This window comes from Bos taurus, chromosome 13, assembly GCF_002263795.3.
Source record: "Bos taurus isolate L1 Dominette 01449 registration number 42190680 breed Hereford chromosome 13, ARS-UCD2.0, whole genome shotgun sequence".
Taxonomy (NCBI): Eukaryota; Metazoa; Chordata; class Mammalia; order Artiodactyla; family Bovidae; genus Bos; species Bos taurus.
Genome location: NC_037340.1, coordinates 66,909,597 through 66,930,115, shown reverse-complemented (window position 1 = coordinate 66,930,115; position 20,519 = coordinate 66,909,597). Strand labels below are relative to the sequence as shown.

At 42.7% G+C, this 20,519-nt stretch overlaps 1 protein-coding gene across 2 annotated transcripts in view; it reads right to left on the bottom strand.

The window, feature by feature from the left end:
• Nucleotides 1–20,469, bottom strand: part of RPRD1B (regulation of nuclear pre-mRNA domain containing 1B) — a 77,248-nt gene extending 56,779 nt beyond the window's left edge. The window contains 3 exon segments of one of the 2 annotated variants that reach the window (NM_001101134.1): nucleotides 6,632–6,765; nucleotides 14,734–14,863; nucleotides 19,941–20,469. In NM_001101134.1, the coding sequence (NP_001094604.1) occupies nucleotides 6,632–6,765; nucleotides 14,734–14,863; nucleotides 19,941–20,091 (415 nt within the window). In that variant the 5' untranslated portion in view covers nucleotides 20,092–20,469. 2 annotated transcript variants of the gene reach the window in all.
• Nucleotides 20,470–20,519: the final 50 nt, after the last annotated feature.

Sequence of the window (20,519 nt, the reverse complement as noted above, 5' to 3'; positions counted from 1 at the left end):
CTGGAAATGAAATTCACACGAAACATAAACATAAATGGGGCTGTACAAGAGACTGGGGCTGTAGGGATGCAGACCCTTGTCATGTTCTCCAGGAGACTCTGGATTCATAGCCAGAGGGAACTTAGTGAAGGCCAACTTATCAACATAAATGAAGAAAGTGGTTGTGATGAAAAGAATATCCTAGAGGAAGTAATGTTGACAAAATTCACTTTAGAGGAACGCTTAAGAGATACTTCACAACAGTGACAGCACAAAGGAAAAAATGTTAGAAACGATCCAAAGTTAGAAAGGAGCATGACAAAGATGGAAAAGATGCAACAAGCTTTGTTCAAATCACTCTTGATAAGTCTGTTACAGAGAAATAAACATTGCAACTCATGTTTCTAATTTATGTTAAAACATGCTAAATAAATCTTTGTTTTACTTTTTTGTTTTCTTATACAATTGAGATCAACAGTGAGTTTTTCTTTGATAAAAAAATTTTAAAAGTCACAGAACAACTGTAATTTTCCACACTGATTATTAAGATCACTTTGATGATATTCAGCTTGACCAGTCATTTTTACAGTCCTGCACTATGCAAAGCAAGGATGGCTGTATTTTTCAAACAGAAAACCTGTAAGGCTATAATTTGCATATGAAATGTCTTTGCACACACTGGCTGCCTAAGTAGTGTGTAGCGTGTGGTATGATCCTGTCGACATTCAGTCACTACAGCGTCAAAGTGGCTATGTTTGATTAGTGGTCACAAGAATGTAAGCACTGGAGCAAAAATGAATTTATAGTATTGTTCTGTTCACTTCCAAACACCTAGAAGAGAATGCTCAAAAAATAACTGTTAAAGACACTAAAGAAGGGAGAAAAAATTATAAAACTTCAATTTTCCAACTCTCATACAGAAATTATTACATATAAAAACCACATATCACTGAACATCTCAGGACACTCGGAACCACTGAATTCAGATAGTGGAAGCCCTTACACATAACCATGTCTTTGCTTTCCCCACTGCTCCCCACCTCATTTTTCATGAGAATGTCAAGGCCCATCAGCTGAGGTTTCTCTAAAGCCAGAGACCTTGTTTAGTAAGTCTGGGTCCTACAGCAAAAGCTTTCTGTCTCCTAAGCGGGAGTTCTTGCTGTCACTCACTCACAGCAATGCAAAACTAAAATCAAACTGATGACAATTTTAGGGCTGTTTCCATCCTTCAACATCCTGATGGAAGAGGGTGTAATAGGAAGTAACCATCATCATCCTGTTTCCGGTTCTCTCCTGTCTCCACTTAGAGGACCTATTGGAAATAAATCATTTATCATTTCCCCCACAAGGCTCCTCCTTTCCTGAGCTGTCTAGTTCCACTGGCTCCATCTTCCAAGTACCATGCCTTGGAGAACAGCAGACTCTCTCCCCGAGTCCCAGCTTGTAACAGATTCCACACCTGTGAGGAATTCTTCCATATGTCCACTTTCTGCTTCTTCCCAAAGCCTCTTATCAGCCACCTGTCCTTTCTCATGCCTCATCCAGACCGCTGTCCCAACTGCCTCCTGCCTCTTCCAACCACTTCTTCTCCAACATAGACTATACTCCCTTCTCTTACTAAAGCTGAGCTCTGGCCCCATCAGGCCTCTATTCAAAACCCTGGAAAGGCCACCGAGGCTCAGTTTGCTTGGTAATGAATGGAAATGGCAGCATCTCTCTTAGCACTCGCTTTCAAGCATCACCGTCTCCCTCTAACCCCATGGGCCTCTCTTTGAAAGCAGTTGGCCCTGCTACTTTGCATGGCCGTTGGCAGGCACAGGCCTTCTGTGCTGATAGAAACCTTCAGCACCTTATTCCTTTACAGCCCTACGATGCTCACTAAAGTGTCAACACACCTGAGCCTGAAACCTCCCGAGGGCAGAGGAAGCACAGTGCTTGGAAAGCCCCAGGGCTGTGCCACAATGACCATCCCCACTGTCCTTTACACCAACCAGACTCTCCTCTGCTCATGTGCAGGGTTAGCAGTGAGGATGCCCAGAATCCTCAACTGAGTCACACAACCATTAAAACGACCCAGGCATCTGCCAGGCCCGTTCCTGAGTGGATTTCAGACCAGGGACCTTCCGCTATCCATCCGGCTCTGACCACAGCAGTTCCACTCATCCCCTTTTCACGCCCTCACTCACGCTGTTCACAGGCAGGGCAAACACCTTGGGGGCAAAGTTCCTTCTGTCCTCATCTTGCACACCTTCTGTTCCGTCCTCCAACTCATTCCCGCGTCTCCAGGGGGCCTTGCACTCCGCTAACCGTCAAATGCTCTGGTGACCGAAGGGTTTACAGTATGCATAGACCTGACTGTGATAGAATTTCCGACAATAAAACTAATTCTAAGGCAAAAAGTTAGCCCGAATGGTCCCCAATCACATTAGAAAATGCAGTCATCTACCCAAAAAGCTGGACCTTCTAAAGATCTACTAAAAATTTCTAAGATTAAAAAAAAAAAAGAAAAAAGAAAAAAACCCCCACAGATTTTATATTACTTTTATAATGAAAAAAGAATCAGGAAATACTATTTCTAATAGCTCCCTCATTCTTTGTTCCCTCCCTGCAAAAGAGACTCTTCTTTTAAAAAACACATTAACTTCTACTTGTGGGGAGAAAAAGATGTGCAGCAAACCAAGGGCTGACACTCGAGGCACAGTTCTGGAAACACCCGACCCTTCTCATCTCACTGGACTGTACCGCCAGGTCCAGCCCTGAACCCAGGAAGCTAAGCCTAGAGTGTGCGCTCTGAACCACCATGCTTTCCAACCTCGCGCAAAGTCTCAGGGACTGAAAATACTAACAAGATTCTTCCTACTTTTGCTATTGGCTTGTATTTAGAAACTCAGAATATTAGATATTAGAACTGGGAGGGGGTGCCAAAAAGAAGCCATGTGATCACATTAATAACTTCATATCTACATGATCTCAAGAAATCTTCACACAGGCCTATGAGGTATTACTATCAATAGCCATACTGTACAGTGAGGAAGCTGGGGCTCAGAGAGGTCAAATGCCATGCCCAAGGTCACACAACTTGCAAGCGACAGAGCTAGGATTCATACTCTGGAAGTTTGCTTTCAAACCCTTGCCCCGAATAGCTAAACTAACTATACTAAAGGTCCAGGGAAGCTGAGTGACCTACTCATGAATTCATAACCTAATTCAAGTCAACTGAATCCATGTGCTTGCAAGGAAAAGTTAAGGTGTGAAGAAAATAATGCTTTTAAGTTATACAGACCTGAGTTTATATAGACTTACTTATCAATTGTATCTACTTGGACAAAAGTACTCTATCCTTTCGAGTCTTAGTACTGTCATCTGAGATACAGTACTAAATACCTATAGTCCTTAAGTACCTAAAATAAATTAACAGGAAAAGAAGCCAGCAGAGAGACTGGAGTTGAATAAATGCTACTTCCTTTGTACTTCGCTTTCCCTTCCAAAGTCTACAACTATAGGATGCTGTGTGATTTATGCGGGACTCAAGTAAATGATGATGTTCCACCCAGACAAGCAACGACTTGAGTATTCCCAAGAACAGAGCGACAACTTTAGAATCCCTGGGTCCTGTACCTGAGAGACAGGTGAGCGAGTCAATTCCTAGGCAGGTTGATAAGAATTCCGGGGGTCCCCGAGGAGAGAGGGGTCTGGGGTTCTCAAGGAGGAAAGGACAAACATTTTTTTTCTCTACATTCATTAATCTTAGTCATATACAACGTTTTTTTCTTTAAGTCTGTAACTGATGATTACACAACTCAGTTTAAACTCTGCTAAGGATTATATAACCAACAATGTATCCTGCTTGAGGGCAGTTCTCCTTCCTGAAAACCTTCTGGCTAATCCTGTTATCTTAAAATGTAAATTGTGGGAGTGGGTCTGGTAAAATTTTCACAAACTTGAGACATTTTTTTGATTTATTGTAATAATTAAAAAGTATGTAACTCCCTTGCTAACACTAGCAAGGGGGGTATTCTCCATCCCCCTTCTGATGTCTATGTCAGAAGCTTTCTCTGTTCCTTGTCTTACGTTAATAAAACTCTGCTACACAAAAGCTCTTGAGTGATCAAGCCTGGTCCCTGGTCCTGTAGCTAAATCTTCGGAGATCAAGAATCCGACACTGTTCACCATAAGCTATCACAGGTATATAAACTCAAAAAAAGTCCAATTCTAAAAATTCCTAAACTCATACATTCTAAAAGATTAGAACTGCCAAAGTTCCACGAGAAAATTTTTATTCCAAGGGTAAACTTTTATAAAGCTGTCTGCAGACAAAGAATTACTCATGAATTAACACTGCAATATAAATGGACTATTTAAATCTGGAAATAAGCTTCTGGAAAAATTCATCAACATTCTGAAAGGACTGTGTAAAATATTCTGGTAATTGAAGTTTGAAGAAGACAGTGAGAAGACAGTGAGTTAGCTGAGACGAATACACACGCTGGAACCTTTTGATAAGTGTTTTCATCTTTACAAACTAGAAAAAGAGAAATTATCTTTGGATCAGCATCACCCTCCACAGTAAAGGAATATTGTCTCTATTGTTAATGTCTAGACACTACAAAAAAAAAAAATCAGAAACCTAATGGAGCTATTTTCAAATCTACTGCTACCACAAATCCCCCAATTAGTCTGACTGCTCCCTGAGTGCAGAACTATTTCTCACTCCTCTCTGCTCTTTCCTATACTGTCTAGCAGATCTGTTTACTCATAGCATATATCTGGCAAATGTTTGCTGAATTGAAATTCAACACTTGGCTTCAAACATCATCTTTCAGAGCTCTCCTACTTGCCCAAAGGTGTTTTTAAGAAATCAGCACTGTTTACCAATGAACTTGAAGTCAGAGGAGAGAAAAGAATGCTGGATAATTCACCGACGCTGTTCAAAACACCTCCAAAGGACACAACACGAACACGGCCAGAATCCAAAATAGGAAGTATCTTGCTCTTCAGAGCGACCCCAAAATTGTCTTCTGTCAACTCCAAGTAAAACAACAATGATCTGCAATCTGAAAGCACTTATGCCATTCTTATCAAGCCTCTAACCTATAATTTCACAGGAAGTTATCCTACCTTAAAACACATATAAACTCAGGTCTGGAAGGGATCATGAAAGGTATACAATAAAGAGTTGTTGAATGAATATCATCACGTATGCTGCTGCTGCTAGGTCGCTTCAGTCGTGTCCGACTCTGTGCGACCCCATAGACGGCAGCCCACCAGGCTCCCCCATCCCTGGGATTCTCCAGGCAAGAACAGTGGAGCGGGTTGCTATTTCCTTCTCCAATGCATGAAAGTGAAAAGTGAAAGTGCTAATCATGGTTAAATTCTATTACAGACGCATGTATAAAATACTAGAGGAACAAGGAGGGAATTGGCTACATGTACCCAGTCAAGCTGGCAAAGATGTCAGAATCAGAGTAGCATTCTTGAAGAGTAGGTTCACCACGTACAAGGGGGCAGAGAGACATTTTAGGCAGAGGTAACAGCAGATGCAACGGAGAAGGCAATGGCACCCCACTCCAGGACTCTTGCCTGGAAAATCCCATGGACAGAGGAGCCTGGTGGGCTGCAGTCCGTGGGGTCAAGAAGAGTTGGATATGACTGAGCAACTTCACTTTCACTTTTCACTTTCATGCATTAGAGAAGGAAATGGCAACCCACTCCAGTGTTCTTGCCTGGAGAATCCCAGGGACGGGGGAGCCTGGTGGGCTGCCATCCATTGGGTTGCACAGAGTTGGACACAACTGAAGCAACTTAGCAGCAGGAGCAGCAGCAACAGCAGATGCAAAGGAAGGGGAACCACAGAGCATTCAGAAGGGAAGTTGTTAGGAATGGCCAAATATGGTACATATGAGGAAATGGGAGAAGAATCTGGAAAAGGAGACTAGTTCACATTATAAAGAGAACACCATGTCAGGACTCGGACTTGATCCTCCAGGCAATGGGTATATATGCAGTCACATGAGAGCTGTGCCAACCAGAATTCAATCACAACTAACCAGAAGCCAAAGAACCAAATAATGTTTGGTCTTATTTCTCTTCAAAGGAAAAAACAAAATAGCTTTTAAGGACTTGGCAAAATTCACATACATGCATGTACACATTACCTGAGGATATTCTTGGTTCAGTAAAGACCAAAACCAATTTTTGATGACAGCTGACACCTGTCAAAGATACATCACCAAACCACATGAATATTTAATGAAACCAAGTTCCAAAAGGGCTAAAGGACTTATTCAAGAGCCTATAGTAGTTAACGGCAAAGCTCGGACAAAATCTTACTCAGGGTACTTCCTAGTTCCCTAGAACTCTCAACAAGTTTGTCGTTCGTTCCCCTTGTGCAAGGAAAGTCTCAGAAAGGTAGGAGCGACCCAAGGAGAGTACAGAGCAAAAGGCAGGGAACGAGATGATGAACAGCATGAATACGAGAACCAGGCTTACACGCTGCAAGCACTATGTAAATTCTCACCATCATTTATGAGCATTTCTCTCTGAAGAATCATACAATCGCTGGTGGTTCACAGCAACCCCCACTGCAGCTTTTCATATTTGATTCGAAAGTAGGCAAAGACCAAGAGCTGTAAGCATGTGGTGATGTCTCTACCTTTGGGGGGAGGGCTCTTGGAGTCCTCCATAGACAGCTTCAGCTGCTGGATGAACTCGCCGCCATACACACTTCTTTCTTGCCAGATGTTCAGCAATCTTTCTAAAGGTTTTTTACAGCCTTCATCTGCCTCTCTGCCCAGAAAAGATGAAAAGATATATATAAGCTTAAGATTTTTTATTTTAATTAGGACAGATTTACTTAAAAAAAATAAAAAACAGAAAACATCAACAACTGACTACATGATTTACATATTTAAAAACAGAAGAAAGAGTAAGGTACATACTGTAATTAATGGATACTCAAAACTTCACCAGAAACTATATTCTTCCTGTGGTGTGTAGGGAAGAGAGAGGGATTATGTTACAAAAGTAATCTGTGTCTTTTATCCTCTTTGAAAGGCAAATAGGGCAAAAGCCAAAGGCTCATTTTCACTGACAGAAAATTATCAAAAACCAATCATATCAATTGTGACAGCCTGCTTTTTAGAATGCATTAACTTAAATCTAGTGCCAGACATACTGCTGGAAAATTAAAGCAGGCCAAAACTTTTTAGGATGAGAAAAAAATGATTAAAATCAAATGTTTAAAATGGGGAATACATTTGTAACAACGCATCAATGCTAACACACCAACACCTCTAACATGCACAAATACAACTGTACACATATATATGTCAAGACTAATCTCAACTTTATACTCACTACTTCATAATTATTTTCATTCCTTGCTAGGTCTACATTCCAGGTTCACACAAAGGTGTGGAGCAGATAATCTTAGAACACAGGGAGCATAATACAGTTCTTTGTAATTTATATCTGAATGAAAGAAGCTAGATAGTTTTATTCTTGACATATTACTCTTCTTAAAACAGACCATTTTTCAGGGCAATGACCATAGCTCACAAGCAGTGTTAGACAGTTGTTTACCATAAAGTGTCAGACAGCAAGTGGAAGCGTCGGGGAAAGACTTTTCGAAAGGAAAACAAATCCCCTCACCATCCGCTGTATCACTATGAATTGTTCTGTTCCGTGAAGCACTGAGGGGCTTTACACAAGAAAAAATACCCCGACATTTTAGCATCTAAGTCAATAAATAGCTTTAACAAGAACCTCAAAAAGTAGTGAGTGAAAGTCACTCAGTCCTGTCCGACTCTGCGACCCCATGGACGGTAGCCCCCCAGGCTCCTCTGTCTAGGGGGATTTTCTAGGGGGTTGGACAATCTGGAGTGGGTCGCCATGCCCTCCTCCAGGGGATCTTCCCAACTCAGGGAAGTTGGGAAGTCCTGCATTGCAGGCAGATTCTTTACCAACTGAGCCACCAGGGAAGCCCTCCATACCAAGTTCAACTTAGGTGGGAACTTCACCCACCACCAGCCCTGACAACACTTTTAAAACTTAAAAGATGAGCTGAGGTTTTGGCGTCATCTGGTCAGATTGTATTACTTACGAATTATTAGTGGCAAATTTTGCTAAATTGGGGGAGTCAAAGTACTAACTAAATCAGGACACATGCAAAATTAATTATTCTTTTGTTCAGCCTTTTTTTAAGTCAGAGGTCAGGATGAGGAAAAGGGGGGAAAACTTTCCACTGATAGCTTATAAAACTTAAAGATATGACCTTGATATTTATAACAAAAACATCTCTACTCCATCTTCAAAATACACCTAGAAACAAATCCCTTCTCTTTCTCTGCTATCAGCCTGGTCCAAATCACCATCATTTCTGGTCTAATGGCTGCAGCAGGCTCATTACTAGTCCCCCTACTTCCACCCTGTCCTCCATCTAGTCCCAAGTTTTCAAACTCCAATTCCTACCTGTCTTGTGGAGGCAGTTCACACGTCACTTTCTTTCTCCAAACTTTCAACAGTTCTTCCTATTCTCCCTCAGAATAAAAGTGAAGGGCCTAACAGAGCCTACAAAGCCCTTCTCGGCCCAGCCAGTCATCTCCCCGACTCACCTCCTGTCCTCACTCTCCCTTCCCTCCCTAGCAGCTCCCTGGCCCTCCTGCCTCAGCGCCTGGCCCAGCCCATCATCTCCCCGACTCACCTCCTGTCCTCACTCTCCCTTCCCTCCCCAGCAGCTCCCTGGCCCTCCTGCCTCAGCGCCTGGCCCAGCCCGTCATCTCCCTGACTCACCTCCCGTCCTCATGCTCCCTTCCCTCCCCAGCAGCTCCCTGGCCCTCCTGCCTCAGCGCCTTTGCACTTCGCCTGGAACCACATTACCCGACACAGCTCAGGCCCGACAAGGCCCCTCTGCTCTCCTTCAGGTGTGTCTGTTCACACAGCACCTTTCCAGTGAATCCTTTGCTAATCTTCCTATTTAAAAGTACACTCCTTACTCCTGCTTAATTTTTCTCCACAACGTTTAATATTTGGATGTGCTGTATGTATAGTTTCCCTGTTTATACTCTTTCCATTTGAATGTAGTTTTCACAAGGGCAGGGATGTGTCTTCCCCCAACTGCTATATGCCCAAGAATAAACACAATAAATGCTGAACTGCAATGTTTTTAATAAAATTTTAGATAAGTTTCAGTAGGCCAGGCAATTAGTTAGCTTTCAAAGACTATTTTACCACATGGAGGTCATTCATGTCAGATGTCATTTCAATTAAATATTCATCTGCTCATTCATTGGGGTTTGTGAAATACCGTGCTTGGAATACACTGAACAAGGTCTAAGTCCTCACCTCTAGGACTTGATCTAGCAGCACCCCACCTCTCCACATCTTCACATTCTAGAACACTCAACCGTGTTCTCTACTCAGCATTTTGCTGCCACTGGTGAATGTGGCTGTGTTCATGCTATCTCCGCTCCCTGGAATGGAACCCCCAAAACAGAACATGGTGAAGAGCAAGAAGCTGTAATTCAGGTAGCTGAAGTGTATAGGGAGTATGTAGAAACAGCAGAAGAAACTGGAGGGATAGAGACAGAGTGGCCTGAGATTATAGAGGACCTTATTTTGTTGTTAAGTCGTTATGGCCTTTATCCTGGAGGCAACAAAGTCCCTAATGTGATCAAATGTAGGCTTTAGAAAAATAAAGTCATTTTAACTATTGTAACAACAAAATCACAACTAACCAGAGTTTAACTGGTTGGTATTTTAACATGAAATCTGTTCTCTTGGGCTTCCCTGGAGGTCCAGTGGTTAAGAGTCTGCCTCACAATGGAGGGAATGTGGTTCAGTCCCTGGTAGAGGAACTAAGATCCCACATGCCAAGGGGCAACTAAGCCCACGTGCTGCAAAGACTGTGCGCCACAAGGAAAGCTCCTGCTGACGCAATGAAGACAGCGCACAGCCAAATAAGTAAACAGCGCACAGCCAAATAAGTATTTTTTAAATTAAACAAATAAATAAAATCCATCGTCTGCAAATTTTCCTAAAAGAGAAAGCAATCATGTCAACAAATTCCTGAAAGGACTGAGGGACACCACCCAAACACCACGCGCCATTCCTGAGGCAGGTGGCCTGGTGCTCCATTAAGGCCGGCAGTGCAGCTGCAGTCTCACTACCGGACAGTGGATACTGATGCTCACATCTGTCATCACCAAAAGATTTTCAAAAGGCTTTCGCCACTAAAGTGAAGTGAAGTTGCTCAGTCATGTCTGACTCTTTGTGACCTCATGGACCATAGCCTACTAGGCTCCGCGGTCCACGGGATTTTGCAGGCAAGAATACTGGAGTGGGCTGCCATTTCCTTCTCCAGGGGATCTTCCCAACCCCAGGATCGAACCCAGGTCTCCTGCATTGCAGGCAGACGCTTTACCGTCTGAGCCACTAGCCCAAAAGGGCACTCTAGTTTAATGAGTGAACTAATTAACCGTGATAGGCTGATTCCTTGAGCACTATAGTAAAACAAAGTTTTGCCACCTAAGGTCCAAAGACAGAGACACAACAGTCAACAAATCTTTTTACAGATGGGGTTTTGCTATAAGTAGCTCCAATGAAGCTGAAGTCACTTTAGTACCTGAACTGGATACAACCAAAGCAATAAAATCATTTTATGATAGGAGGAGCTATCTTTTCAAGTTGTACTAAGTCCATTCTAATTAGAGATATTTAAGTGAAAAAACACCAAAAAACCCCTTGCCACCTATCAATGAATAAACTGAGAGATAAGTACATATATAAGTTATTTTGTGGAACACAACTTAGTATGTATCTTAATTCTAATTATTATAAATTCAACCACTGAAAATCTAATCTAAAAAGTGAAAAGTATGTGTTATACCCATGTGGGACTGCTGATTGAAGTGTCAGCTGGATACCCGAGGGCCCGCCAAGCCAGGTTACAGGTCTTCCTCTGCAGTGCTAAGGGCACTGCCTTCCTTGGCACACCCACCATAGCTCGTATGTTTCTCTCTAATCCCATGCACAGTAGGCCAATGGCAGGCCTACTCAGGATAGAAATGCTAAGTACCCTCAGCACTTCCAAAAGCACCTCAGGTTAACAGCAGAGCAGAAACAGTTCTTTGCAATTGTGTAGAAAATAGGAAAAAAGTTAGGAAAGCCTGGCGTCCATGCAGCCCATGGGGTCGCAAAGAGTCTGACATGCCTGAGCAACTGAACTGAGAAAAGAGTTAACACGGCAGGCCTGAGACTGCTGCCCTGACAAAGGCCTGCTCACAGGGCTGGCCCCTGACTGGCATCTGGGAACTTGGATTTCAGACATGGCCCCATCACGTCCTAATGGAAGAGGGTGGTTTTCTGTGCTTAAACTGTTTGTACAAACAGTATGGTTTTATGCTGAACACCTGCTTTTCTTCTGCGAGTCTAGAATTTTGGCCAAGAATACCTGTGACCAACCCCAACAAAACCCCTAGGTACTAAATCTCTAATGGGCCCCCAGGTAGTTGACACTTGGCGTGTGCCATCACAACTCAAAGTGGGAAGAACTGAGTGTGTCGCGTGGGACCCACCACGAGTGGACCCCGGGAGCTTATGCCTGGCCTCCTCTGGACTGCAGCCCTTGCCTCTTTTCCCTCTGCTCATTTTGCTTTATATCCTTTCACTGTAATAACTCACAGCCATGAACACAACTACACACTAAGTCCGGTGAGTCCTCCTAGAAAGTCACCAACCTGGAAGTGGTCTTGGGGACCCATGATTGTTATAACAGGAAATAAATATGTATAGGGGGATAATTCCAAATTCATGTCTCCAGAAATTAATTTCCTACTGAGCTTCCAACTATTTCATCCATCTGCCTATCTGGCATCATACCTTGGAATATCTATCAGCCATCTCGAACTTAATATAGCCAAAACAAAATTCCTGATTTCCTCTACCAATTCTTTACCCCAATCTCCATCACAGTAAGCAGGGCCATCAGTCATCCATATACTCATGTCAAGAACCTAGAAATATGCGCTCTTTGACTTCTCTTTTCCCTCACTACCAGCTTCCACTTAATTCCCACAAATCTTCTCGATTTTACATGGGAGTGGGCCACACAAATCTATCCATACACATTTAATAAAGCTGTAATTTTCTCAGCGCTTCTGAGTCCTAGCCAATGTCATCTCTACCCCATGCAAGTGCAAGACCCGCCATGCCCATGTCCCTGCCCTTTATAATTCATTCTCCACCCCAAAGTGGAGGGATGCTAGAACAAAAGTAATTGGAATACATCATTCCCCTGCTTAAAATCCCTCACTGACATCCCATCAGGACAAAATCCTAACACTCTGCCAAGGCTCACAGGGCATATGTGACTGTCACCTGGCCTCTCTGGTTACTTAAACTGCTATTCAAATTATATCTACTCCCAGGAGCTTGGGTTCCAACCTGTAGCTTAGATGGTAAAGAATCTGCCTACAATGCAGGACAGCCCGGTTCGATCCCTGGGTGGGGAAGATCCCCTGGAGAAGAGAATGGCAACCTACTCCAGCATTCTTGCCTGGAGAAGTCCATGGACAGAGAAGCCTGGGGGGCTGCAGTCCAAGGGATCAAGGAGAGTCAGACACAAACGATCGACTAACACTTATTTACTTACAAGCTTGGCAAGCTTTCCCAGACTTGAGAGGTTTGTTCCCCTCCCCCCACCCTAGGTGGCAGGGGGTTTGAAGGAGGAAGTAAGAAATTATCATAAAGAGATTCCTAATCAATTTTAGTCAATATTAATGGGTCTATCTTTGTTCATTAATTGGACACACAAAAAACAATACAGACAGCATTTCTCATTGTTGATAAGGTGCCTCGGGATCAAAGTGGAGTGGCTGGACTTTCTATCCTAATAATGGGAGTGGGAGTAGGGAGGGAACTTAGAAACATGGGCATCTTGGGAATAATATCCAAACAGAACCTTAAAAGAACTAGAAGAATGCAAAGAGGAAAGGTAACAGGCCTATTTTATGTTTTTTAGGATCAGGTCTATTTTCCCCACGATGCCATGGAATTTGCCAAGACATGTTTACAATGTCTCCTGGAAAGGTTTTAAGATGAAACCAAGTAGAAAAGGAATTTTTAATCTTGGTATTGCTCATCCCTCTTCTCCCACCCCTTTCTACTTATCCTTTTCTGATTTGGGGGCAGCTAATGATTACTGTTCAATGTTTAAGGAAAATGTGTGTTATCCCCACAGGAATTATTTTAGTCAATTTCCTATACTCTAAATTAGTTAACTTATTCAGTGACTATTTACTGTATCCCTACTCTGTGCCAAAGCTGTGCAACAATATTGCTCAGCTCTTGGGATACCACTGATATCAAGACTAAACGGTGTTACCTAAGCTATGTAAGCCAGTAGCTCTACGCCAGACACTGCACCAAGTGCCTGGAACACAGCAAAGAACAAAAATGAAACAGTCCTTCTCTTCACAGAGTTTATAACTTAGTGCACTCCCATGAATGAGCAAAGACTGTTTTACTTTAACCTCACAACAACTCTAAGGAGATAGGTGGTAACATCCCCTTTTAACCAATTAATGAAACTCGGGTTCAAAAAGCTAAGTAACACATCCAAGGCCACTCAGACAGTGTTGGAGGTAGAGCTGCAGCCCACATCTAAGAAACTGTTAACTAAATCTCCTCAAACAAAGAAATTGCCTCTCTCCAATTTCAGATGGCTACTCTAGTAGTCTGTTCTAAGTTTATTCACTGTTACGAGGATTCCATGTTTTCAAGTTCCTAACACATTCTGCTTTTTCAGTAGCCATGTTCACAAAAAAAGTCACTTGACAAACAAATATTTTGTTTCCATCTCTATAAAGCTAGATGTCATCTCTTCAAAATGTTCTGAATTTCTCATTTCATTCTTTCAAACTTTGCAAATCTTTCACAGAATGCCAGACATATTTCCACACTTAAGGTCTTTCACTTACACTCTAGACCCTAGAACAGTTTCTGTTTAACCCACTAGTCTCCTCACTGCCAGTCTCCTTTGGCAAAGATGTTTACTTTCATATGTTTACTTAGTAACATTCTAGTGAAAAGTAACTTTTCTTTGCTTCTTCTGGGCAACTAGGTGTCAAAAGCAGTTTGCTTTTAAATGAATAAAAATGATTTGTAAAATTTTTAATGAAATGTATAATTTCCATGATCTCAGCTATAGGTATGCCCTACGCTCCCGTCCTCTGTCACAAAACACAACAGGGGCAGAGTCTCAGTATGACAGAGCCAGAGAAACTTTTAACACTAATAGCTCCTATCTTTGCAGTTACAATAATGACTACTATTTTTAGTGAGTTAGACATCCAGACACCCAGAAGGAAGTAAATAAAAACAAAGGCACAAGCAACTAATTTCTTGCTAAATAGCATGGTTTTGTTACCGGAAGGTTCCCTTGTATAATTTAGCTTTGTTTTTTGACCATAAGCTAATGAGGTAACTCAGCCAAACCAAGGAAAATACCATATTCTAGAAATAAATTCAATAGTGAGTACCTCTAAGAGACAAAATGTGCTTCAAGTGCTAGACTGAATCCCTTCAATACAACAAAATATTTACATGTCTGAGAGAGTTCTCAAGGGCCCAGGCAAAATATAAAACCACACTCTCTATAAAGCACATCTCTTTTAAGTATGAAGTTGGTGAGGTACAAAGGCTATCACAAAAAAAGAACAAAAGGGAAAAAGTAATGCATTTAAAAATAAAACATACCTGGCAACGTGAGAAAAAGCATCCACAAGGACAGATTCAAACTCCCTCGTGAATTCGGGTCCTTTCCTTTTACTGTTTTGAATGACATCGTTGGCTAAGTATAGAAAAGTAAGCTTTCTGTTTGATTTGGCTGGAAAAAAAGAAAAGATAGCTTACACCAAGGAAATTCTCAATCCACAATTCTTTTGCATTATGCTACTCCTAAAGAATATTAAGACAAACATTATCCACTTGAGGTCTAGACAGCTATGTTTGAAAACAAACAAAAAAAACCACAATTTAAGGAACTCCTGGAGGTGTGTCTAGTAAAATAGGACTGAGAATACAAATTTTGAAAAAAACAGGAAACAAAAAAAGCCATCTTAATTTCTGTGTTATTTTAATCAGTGTAATTAATTGGCAATAAAAATGAAAATAATCCAAAGAAGATTCCTAAAAGATAAGCAGTCAATATTCTCCAGAAGACATGTTAAAAGCAAGATTTTCATTTATTCTGTTGCAAAGATGAACATTTCTAAGTGAAGTCGCTCAGTCGTGCCCGACTCTTTGCGACCCCATGGATAGTAGCCTGCACCAAGCTCCTCCATCCATGGGATTTTCTAGGCAAGAGTACTGGAGTGGGTTGCCATTTCCTTCTCCAGGGAATCTTCCCAACCCAGGGATCGAACCCAGGTCTCTCACATTGTAGACAGACGCTTTACCATCGGAGCCACCAGGGAACATTTCTAACTCACTGTTAATTATCAAATACCACAGAATGAAAGACTGAGTTAGGTTTCAATTTTAAAATAGATTCTTGTAATTTATGCTCCTGGACCAAGAATTTGAATTTCTTTTTCAACAGTTCAATAACCATAATCAGTCAATGATACCATCTCTACAATTCAGAGGAATCTCTAGATGTACCTATCCGTGGATATTCATCTTAAATAAAAATACATGTTAATGCTACATAATCAGTGAAAATTTACACACGTCTGAAACCTGGATATGCAAAACCATGGCTCCCACAAAAATTCTTCTCTCTTATACCTACTAAATGCAGCATTCTCTATTACTCTACATGGCATCATATATTAAACCATAAAAACCTCATGCAATCTATCTGAGTTACAGTTGCTTAGTGGAACATACTGAATTTCCCAGCTTCTCTGCACATAACTTTTCAACCATGGAGTTACATCAATATCATTTTTGGTCCCAGCTTTCCTTTGTAAGAAATAAATTGTAACACAATCAGTTCAAAACAAAGTTTTCTTCAACATCAAAGTGCCTGAAAAACTCAAGCAAACCCTATGTCAAACTTTACACACTGAATTACTAGTCCTTATTCCTTGCTCTGAGAAACCATTTCTGTTTCTTTTGAAATGCACACAGCATGCATAAATTCTGACACAGCAGGCATAAGATCTGACATTTTAAAATGTAGTACAGAAGAATAACTCAGGTAAAAACAAGATTTTTAAGGCATGTTATAGTTTAAACTGATGACTTAAAATGCTCATAAAATCATACATGGATACACTGAACTGTATTAACCTTCTGGTAATAACCTAGTTTAGACAGCCAGCTGATGTGAATATTGAACACCTTGAGCTATCTTTAACTGTTCTAATGATTATTCAAAAGCAGAATGTAAGCGTCAATAGTTTCAATATGCCACTGTTGCTACAAAGGTATGATTACAGCAAAAAGCGCTTTCTTCAAAAGGCACTTTTTTAAAAAAGTAAACCTTTTTCTAGGATATTGCAGCAAATTAAACTATCACGTAAACAACACCATGAAAGCTGAAGATTCAGAAGTAAAACAGAACTTCTACAAAGCAAATCGAACTAAGTGAAGGTTTACAAATATGATATACTTTATGTTAAAAAAAAAAAAAAGCCCAGAATCCATATTGCAAAATGTCTATTAGGCCATTCAAGACCTGATATATTGTGCATTATTACAAATATGATAGCTAAGAAGATACAGAGCCAAGGTTTTCACCATCTATGATGTAATTAATTCTCATCACCCTCAAACTAAGCAATGGGAATTTGTTTAGGATAAAACTTCATCCCTCCACATTCAATGTCCTGAATAGTCAACATTAGCACCATGTGTGCAAAGGCAATATAACAAAGTCTTAGACGGAATTCCCTGGTGGTCCAGTGGTTAGGATTCTGAGCGCTCACTGCCTAGGGCCTGGTTCTAGCCCTGGTCAGGGAACTAAGATCCCACAAGCCACAGCCGAAACAAACAAAAACAACAAAAAACCCCCCACAAAACCCTAGAATACTTGAAAATACAGTCATAATACACAGAACACACACACACACACACACCCCCCCACCCACCCGTCTACTCCAGCCCTGGGTGATAACTCACTTGTTCAGGTGTCTTTCCAATATGTCAGTACAGATTCTTTCACTCCCTACAGAGGCTCATTCCAAATTGGTTCAAACAGTTATTGAGCAAGGTTTAAGTAACTGGCTGTCCAAAAATTTTCACTTGTTTGGCTAGTTCAGACATCTAGGGAAACTAACTTTTTTAAAAAAGGTTTATTTACCTGCATTCAGGCTAAGGTACAAAACACTACTGAAAAATGTTCATCTAAGAGCATTTTCCCTGGAGAAGGAAATGGCCAACGACTCCAGTATTCCTGCCTGGGAAATCCCATGGACAGAGGAGCCTGGCCGGCTACAGTCCATGCGGTTGCAAAAGAGCTGAACACGACTTTGCAACTAAATAACAACAACACAGAGTATCTTACACCAAATTGTTTCAAAAATTAAGGGAGTCGTTCTACCTAGAACAGAGTCCAAAGGGATAAATTAAGACTTATTCCTAGGAAATGGAAAGAAAATAACAGTAGGCATAGAAATAGTATTCTATTTCCAAGCAGGAAAAGGAAAAAGTTTAAAGTCTCATAAATATTTGGAGGCATAAAGACAATCTGTGAGTGTCTTAAAGAAATGACTACAGACAGAAATGTCCACTTTTAAAGACTCAGGGTGGGCTAGAACCTAAAGGGCTAGTCAATCGAACGATGGGGCACAAAATCCTTTTCCACTTTAGTGTGGAGGCATTTTCAATTCATGAAGGAAGCTTGGGTATTAGAAAACTGTATCCTGAGGTTTGGAAGACCAGCCTCTAGTCCTATATTGTCCAATATGGTAGCCACTAGCCACATGCAGCTATGAATATTTGCTTTGTACGTAACAAAACTCAGGAACTGAATTTTCCATTGTATTTATTTGAAACTTCCTTAGTCACACATTGTGAGTGCTCATGGCAAGAGGCTACCTTATTGGACAGCAAATGTAAAACATTTCTTTCATCACAGAAAGCTCATGTCCCAACTGGATAACCTTTAACAAAGCATTTAATCTCTTCGTATCTTTATCTTTTCATCTATAAAACAGGGATAATAATGCTGACCTACTTACAACATAAGGTTCCATTATACAAGATTAGGGTTTAAGAAGCTTCATAAACAAAAGAACTCTAAATTGTTACTCTCAATAACTCAAATAAGGTGAGGTGGGGAATCAAGATGGCATCACAAAAGAAGTGACATTTGAGATGGATTTTGACATGCCTCTGAGATCCTACTAGAAAGGATCCTATAGAGGCAATTCAGATTTTCTCCCCACATCTCAGATGATCTGAGTGGCACAGTGGGGTCCATGAATGAGGTTCTGGGAGCCCCAGGCTCTATTCTCCAACTACCTAGAAGGATGAGGGGGCTGCCCCCCACATCTCGGTACAACACGTGATATCTGGAGGGGGTTGGGGGGAGGGCCTCTGCCAGAGGACTAGAATTGGGTCTCCCCAAAGAATCCTGGATTTTGGTGTCTGCCAATCTGATGTTATCCGAGGCTCATGGGTTCTCTCATCTGCATAACAGGGTGACATCCTGAGCTCACAGAGAGCAGAGGACACATGTAAAGTTACCTCCTATGCTATAAAAGGTCTACCACACACAGGCTGTCCAAAACAGCGCTAAGCTTCATTTCCTCAGCTTTTTGCTCTGAAACTCACCAGGGCATAAGACAGCTATGTAGGTGCCCATCTTTCCTCACCTGAAAGCAACTGTGGCAAAGACCGTGTCGCACATGGAGTCACCAGTATCCCCCCTCATGGTATCCATCCAATGCCTACACTGTGCCTGACACCATGCTAGACGTCCATGTGGATTAGGCTGATTACTCTTCACCATACACCCTTTGAGCCTCCTTTTTTCTCACCTGCCAAGTTCCTACTTCATAGAACTCTGGGAATTTTAAAAAATGACATGTGTGTAAAGAGATGGGTACTGCACTTGGCACAGAACAAACGAACCGTAAGTATCACTTATCATCATCTTCATTTTACAGATCAGGAAACTGAGAAACAGAGAAGTTAAGCTGCCGGGGCTCAGTAAATGACAAAGTCGGGCTTAGATTTGAGGCAGTTGGCCTCTGGGGCCAACAGGCTTTCAAGCACCCAACCCAGTGCCTGGTACATGACAGGTTGAGCTCAATCAATGGCAGCCAGATCCTGAGCAGGATCTAGAACCAAGGAGACCTGCATGAGAAGAGGAGCCTGAGAGGCTAGGTGTAGGTGGAGTGGCCTCTTAACTTCTCTGTAATGGCAGTGACTATATCCACTCCCCAGGACAGTGCTGAGCATTGAGTACAAGGATGTACGAAAGGTCCTAGCACACTAACTGGCACAGAATAAAGCCTCTGTAAGGGCCAACTGTCCTCATTTTCGTTTGACAGATGAGAAAACAGAGGCTTAGAAGAAACTTGCCCGATATCACTCAGCTAGTAAAAGTGGCTGAGCCAGGGCTCGATCTGGGCAATCTTACTTCAAATCCCTAGCCAGCTCCTGGCACACAACAGGCCAGGGCTTGTACCCTCCACCTGGCGCTCAACGGGGCCGAGAGAATAATAGTCACTAGTGTCAGAAAAAGCCGGAGGGGGAAAACGACTGGATGAACTGAGAATCCTGAGCCCCGGTCGGTGGAACTTTAGACAAGCACCTTAAACCTTCCGAGGCCTCGGTTTCCTTCTCCGAGAAATGAGGATAACACTGTTTCCAATCTCAGCAAGCGCAATCGATCACAGGCCCGGGCCTGGAAAGCCAAGGCTCAGCAAAGCAGCTACAGGAGCCGCGGGAGTGGGTGCGGACGAGGGCTACCCGGGGTAGGACCGGAGGGGGACGGAGGGGATGTTTACCTTTGCGGAGCTCGCGATGCCACACCGACACGATGGGGCCCGCGTGCTTGCGGTGGTGGATGAGCCACAGGGAGAGGGTCTGCACGCTCTGCTGAGAGTTGCTCAGCTCCGAGAGCTTCTTCTCCAGCGCCGACTCGGAGAAGGAGGACATGGTGGCGGCGGTGAGGGCCGGCAGGGAGCGGCCTAGGCCGCCCAGTGCGGCGGGAAGAGTGACGGCACGAGGCCGGGGCCTCACTCCACCCGCCTGCGGGACTCTTTACGGACTGACAGACGGCCGGGGGGCCCGGCGGGGGAGGGGATGGGTCTCCGCAGTAACAGCCACCCGCACCGCCGCCACAAGATGGCCACCGACCTCTCACCCCGCCGCGAGCGCAGGGTCAAAGGGCAAGCGCAGAAGTGTTGGGACACCGTGGGGCGAGAGTCAGAGTGTAGAAAACACCCTAGTGTTGAACGCCTATTTGAAACTCGCTCTTGAGTAGTCCGAGAGCGGCAGACCGGGAAAAAAAGCGCAATTCGACGGCCTCCGGAAGGCGCTTTGACCGCTCGCGCCCGCACGCCGGCGCAGTGAGTCTCATCGGA